The sequence below is a fragment of the Myotis lucifugus genome, unplaced genomic scaffold (genome assembly GCF_000147115.1).
Source record: "Myotis lucifugus unplaced genomic scaffold, Myoluc2.0 scaffold_5, whole genome shotgun sequence".
NCBI lineage: Eukaryota > Metazoa > Chordata > Mammalia > Chiroptera > Vespertilionidae > Myotis > Myotis lucifugus.
The window spans coordinates 10,459,687-10,465,686 of NW_005871053.1; the positions used below are offsets into that span (position 1 = coordinate 10,459,687).

Genomic DNA, 6,000 nt, shown 5'->3' on the forward strand with positions numbered 1-6,000 from the left:
ACGCCCATCTCCCTAATATTGAAAGGTTTTATTATCAATTGTGTTCCCAAGGCTGGTTTTGGAGTAGGTGTTTGGGGCACTTTCTCCATTATCTTCTTTGCCAGGTTTTACCCAAGAGCCCTTTCAAATATATTTAACCGGTCTTGAAATTTGGCCACTTTTAGATACATTAATAGGATATTCCAAATGCTTTTTAAGAACTACTCTTCATTTCTTTTTGTTACTCTTTTAAATGTTACTTAAGTGTAGTTAGGTTCTCTCACAAAACCAACTTGATATCATGATACTATTCTATTTCTCTTCCTTCAGTTTATACAATAGAGTTCTACAAGTGGAAAAACAAGGAGTATAGAATTGCTGAGACTTCTTTGCGCTAAATTTATAAACTTGAATTTTCTATGTTTTACTAAAGAGCACATTCCACCTGTTGAACCTTTTAAAAGGTCAGCTGCCACTCTGAGAGCGTTCGTTTGTTTCAGTCTGCTGTGGCCTTTTCAAGGTCTGTTTCTCTGATTTCCTGGCAGGATACCTGTTTCATGGGAAACTTTCTCTCGGAGAAGCACAAAGCCTCCTCTAAAGTTCTCTTTGGAACTCTTCCTCATTCATGCGCACCAGATTTCCTACCAGTTTAAATTTTTATTTTGGTTTTAGATATTCTATAGTCTGCCGTACTTTATTTTAGAAACCAAATATTTTCCAAAATATACTTGGAGAGAGAGGGGAGAGACTTATTTTTTGTAACTCTAGGCAAGCCTTGCTTTCTTCAGACCTTACTTCTTAAAGGTGTTTCAAAGGACTCGTACTTGTTCTCACATAGTTTCAAATACTGTTTACTGTTTGTATATTGCATTTGTAAAGCATTTTATGCTTAGAGCAATGCCTGTATGTACTTTAGCTTTTCCTTCCTCGTCTCTAAATGCTTGTGCCATGTCCATTATTAGAGATGTGAAATATTTTTTACTTATTTTTGATTGATTTCCAGAGAGAGGAAGGGAAATAAGGGTTTTCACAGAGTATAAAGAGACAATTCGCCCTAACCGGTTTGGCTCAGTGGATAGAGCGTCAGCCTGCGGACTCAAGGGTCCCAGGTTCGATTCCCGTCAAGGGCATGTACCTTGGTTGCAGGCACATCCCCAGTAGGGGGTGTGCAGGAGGCAGCTCATTGATGTTTCTAACTCTCTATCCCTCTCGCTTCCTCTCTGTAAAAAAATCAATAAAATATTTTTTTTTAAAGAGAGACAATTCAAGGCAACCCAGAACACCATTTCTGTTATAAATAAATGCATGCAGAACTCTTTATAACAGAACTAATAAGGATGTTTTAGACATGATTATTTTGGTCACTGTTGTATCCCCAGCTCCTAGAATGATGCCTAGAACTGGCATATATGGTAGTCCAATAAGTAGTTGTTGAAAGAATGAGTGATTATTTCTGTAGCATTAGTAACAAAATGCTCCTTTACAGCCATTCATGTGTGATGACTACAGTCGCCTCTAAAGTAAAAGTGCCCTCTCTTCCCCTCAGTGATCCTCTTGCTTGGAGGCCAGCTTGGAAGACTGGTTTAGCCAACCTCACAAAAGCATGGGCATCATATTACATTACATATGCATAGCCTAAAAGTTTTCTCCCTGAAGCTATGCCACATAGGGGAAGAGTGTACTATCACAGCTAGGCTGTAATATCTGCTTCCCTCCTGGCCTATACAGTCAACCATTTATATTCCTAGTCTCTCCGCGGGAGCCTTCCTACTGTTGGGTGCGAGGAGGTAAAAGTGAGCCAAGATTTCTGAGAACTTGAAAGTACTATGCATGTGCCTCTATGTATGAAAAGGTTATGTTCATGTCAATTAAATGTATTGTGTGGTTAAATGCTTTGCAATTCTGGAATCTAAAGAGTAAACAGGATGGGTAATGTTGACAGGAGAAACATTCCAAAACTGATACAAATACAGCAACTAAGCTTTAAGAAAACAAGGTTTGCATAAAAGCAGCAGATGAACATTTCCAAAACATCCACTTACACAATTTTGCCCCAAAGTGAGTACAAGCAGATTTTAAAAAGTTCAAATTTTGGAGAACTAGAAATCCTTTTAGGAAAATAGTAATGAACTCTAATATGAATGAAGAGTTCCAAGGTATATAATAAATGAAGCCTTTTACCTCTCTAAAAAAACATATTTTGCAGAAAATAAGCATATTCCCCTAAAAGCAGAGAAATCAACCTTGACAAGAAGGCCACGGAAACACACTACTCCCATCAGTAAGTTACTCAAGTGCTCTGTGACTCAGTTTACCCTTATATAGGAAATAATGCACTTCGTGGGCACACAGAAAGCACTCGATAAATGGAAACTTGTTTTCGACTTGTTCTCTTCTTTGGTAAGTCAGGATACAATTAACACTAAGTATGAGGAAAAGATACTCCACAACCTCTGGAAAGTGACTTGGTATTAGGAGCTGCTCTGAAGGCGTGGCTGGAAGAGATAAAGAAACTGTTCCTACTGCTTGGAGCAAGCAGAGGTGTTGACAGCTCTGGCCAAACTTAAGGGCTCCACCCACCATGAAGGAAGAGCGCTTCTGAGGACAGCGACTTTGAAACTTGAGTATGTGTTTCTCATTTTAGTTCAATGAGGAATAACTGGGATTATCCATTGAAATAACTGACACCCCAATGCCAGTCTCACAGCAGGGAAGCACGCCGACCACGGCTGGGTGGTTAGTAATGCTGGCCACATGCCGACCATGGCTGGGTCGTTAGTAATGCTGGCCACTACATCTCAGAGCGGGAGAGTGCCTGCCGCACCTGCCCAAGGCTGCAGCACCAGCTTTAAACAGAAAATCTTTTCTGTAGGAGTGAGGTGGGCACTTCTTTGCTTGCTTGTTTGTGGAAAGTTAAATAGTGGTGAAGAAAAGGCAGCCTGCTTCCAAGAACAGGGTACCTGTATCCAAACCCCTCCACTCCTCATCACCCCAGTGCACCACGTTCTACCTTTTTCTAAATATTTTCTCTGCCAAGGCGTAGTGCTTGGAAAGTGGTTTCAAATAAATGGCACTTGTCCCACTAGCTAGAGGTCCCTCCGGTGAAACAACAGCCAAAGGAAACTGCAGAACATCCTGGGAGGCACTAGGCCACAATATAAAGGGCCAGAGGAGGGTGGGAAGAGGTAGGCAGGGGAAATGGTGAAGGGGTGAAAAAGCACCAATTTCCAGATATAAAATAAGTCAGTCCTGGATGTCAGGTACAGCATGGTGACTATAGTGAAGGATGACGTACTGTATATTTGAAAGCTGCTAAGAGAGTAGATCTTAAAAGTTCTCATCACAAGAAAAAAAATTATAACTATGTGTGATAATGGGTCACTAACTAGATTTGTTGTGGTGACCATTTAGCTATATGTGCATATATCGAATCATGATGATAGAGACCTAAAAGTAATATAATGCTATAGGTCAATTATACGTCCAAAATTAAACAAATGGCCATCGTCGGAGCCCTTCCTCCCTCCGCTCCAGCCTCATCCAAGAGGACGCAGGCCCCGAGCTGGCTCCCCGCGCGCGTGGGCCAAAACCTCGGGGACATCCTGGGCAGAAGCCAAGCAGGCCGGGCCCCCTGCGGGCACCTCCGGCCCGAGTTAGCGGTCAGCGCCCAACAGGAAGCCTCAAGGGGAACTATTCCATCTGCAGCCACATAAACAAGTTGGGCTCAAACTGAACAGTGCAGGCCGGGCCTCGAAAACACCCTTTGGAGTCCTGGCAGCTCCCCGGCCTCGATGGGTTGGCTCCTCTAAGAGGAGTAAAACCAGAGCGGACGCCGCACGCACCCGGCTCCAGGGGACCAGCGCCTGCACTCGGGGCTGAGCCGTAAAGGGGCAAACCTCGCACCTCCACCCTCCCGGCCCCCTGGCCTTGCTCCCCTAATCTGCAGCCCAGAAAGTGCAGCGAAGGCCTCGCCTAAAGAGCGGCTTCGCGCCCCTGCCTGCGCGAGTTGGGTCCACAGGGAGCGATTTCCCCGGCGGGTGCACTGCCCGGGCCGGGCCCACGGCGCTCAGGCATGTCTCCTCGGCTCCCGATCCGGGTGTCGCTGGGGCGCCTCAAGTGCCCCCCAAGCCACTCCCTGCAAAGAGTTAACCAAGTTCGCTCGGCGCCCGGGCCAGCTCAGCCTGGCGCCGCCGCTGCGCCCGACCGTCCCCGAAACGAGTCTCGCAGCGGATCCCCGCCCCGCGCGCCGGGGGCCCGCGCCGCCGCTCCCGCGATCGCTCATGTCGGCCACGGTCCCGGCTCTGCGGGTCCGCGTCCCGCACCCAGGCCCCCCGGCTGGGCAGACCACCGACCTCCCCCGGACCGCCCGGCTCCGGGGAGCCTCCCCCCTCCCTTCGCCCCCTGCGCTCCCTGCATCCACCCTCACTTCCTAACTCGCTCACGTCGGCCCCACTCTCGGTCGGGGACCCCGGCCCGCGCCCCCTTCCCGCAGCCTCCCAGGAGGCGCCAGTACCGATGCCCTGGATGAAGATGAAGCCGGTGACCGCGAGCACCGGGTGCCAGTTAAACTCGGGCGCTTTCCCGTCCCAGCCGAGCCCCTCGCGGTAGTGGAGGACCCAGATGAGGGTGAAGATGACCGACAGGAAGCCGACCAGCAGCGGCGACACCAGCAGCCCCAGGGAACCCCGGTAGCCGTCCATGGCCATCAGCACCCCATGCCCCGCGCCGCGGCAGCCGCAGGAACTGGACTGGCCTGCGGCGGACCGCGGGCGTAGCCTTCTAGGAGGCGTCTCCGCCCGGGAGGAGGGGCTTTCCCGACCGCCTGCCGGGGACGTGGGGCCTCCAGGGGGCGGGTAGCCGCCCTCACTCAGACACCCGTCCTTCCTCCGGGATCTCCGGCCGCTGAGAGCTCTCGCTGCGCGGCGGGCGCCCCTGACTCGGCGCCCCAGCTTGCGGAGCGCGCGAACAATCCATCCACGTAGTTGTCGCGAGTCAGAGCCGGGGTGATTCCGTACCCACCACTTCCTTTTAACTCTTCCCGCGTCCCTTCCTTATTTGTGGGAGGCTGAATAGGGCAGTTCACACCGGGCTTATTCAGCTAAACGGCCATAGACTGAGTCCTTCAGGATGTCCTCGAGGTTTTGGCCCACGCGCGCGGGGAGCCAGCTCGGGGGCCTGCGTTCTCTTGGATGAGGCTGGAGCGGAGGGAGGAAGGGCTCCGTCGATGGCTGTTTGACAGACAGGAGGGTCCGTTGGGTGGGGTTGTGTATGTGACTTTGGTTAATGAAGGCTTCCGAGCCCCAGTCCGAGAGGACTGGCCATCTTTTGGTGCCAAGGAGGAACCTGTGGGGTGGGATGGGCTTGGCCCTACCTGGCAAGGAAACTGCTTGCCGTTCGCGCTTTAGGGAGGGAAGAGAGACACCCCCGAACCCCGGACTTGCCTATACTAGTAGAGTGTGATGAAGTGGATCTGAAAAGGACCTCCCTGCCCAAACCCATCGGGACCAAAGCCCCACCTTGAAGTGAAGCTCACTCCCTGCCCTCTTTCCCGACGTTATCATGACCCGTTCTCCGCGGGACAGGAAAAGTGTCGGTGGTGTCTAGTGCCATTAAAGAAAACGGGGCCCTGTTAGGGCTTCTAGATTGCGTGTGGGGACATTCACTTCTAGCCTCTCCTGCAGCTCATCTCTAAGGACTGGCCTTGTTGCCATTTCGAAAGGCCTTAGAAAGTGTGTGGAGGTGGTTTTTAGTGGAAAAAAAAACAAGTTTTAGGCCAAGAAAGTAGGAGTGCAAAGCCCTGATAGTGGGCAGGATTAACGGCTCAGTTAAGAGGCTGCAGACTTCATTGTTTTTCTCTTGGCGGAGAGAGGAGAGGGAGAATAAGCACATGGAATAGAAGGACCCTTCCCCACAGTACAAGGCTTTCTGTGGTCTGAGCCAGCCTAGTCCTCCACTCTAATCCTTTACCACAATCTGACTGGCCCTGGTGTCCACGGCTCTAAACTTTTCTTCTAGCTCCTG

General features: G+C 50.2%; 1 protein-coding gene across 7 annotated transcripts in view; it reads right to left on the reverse strand.

The window, feature by feature from the left end:
* LOC102432264 (cytochrome b reductase 1) overlaps window positions 1-4,722 on the reverse strand; it is a 33,575-nt gene extending 28,853 nt beyond the window's left edge. For all 7 annotated transcript variants that reach the window (XM_023744956.1, XM_023744944.1, XM_023744941.1 and 4 more), the window contains exon 1: window positions 4,493-4,722. In XM_023744956.1, coding sequence (XP_023600724.1) covers window positions 4,493-4,685 — 193 coding nt within the window. In that variant the 5' untranslated portion in view covers window positions 4,686-4,722. The remainder of the gene's footprint in view (window positions 1-4,492) is intronic.
* Between the last annotated feature and the right edge of the window lie 1,278 nt (window positions 4,723-6,000).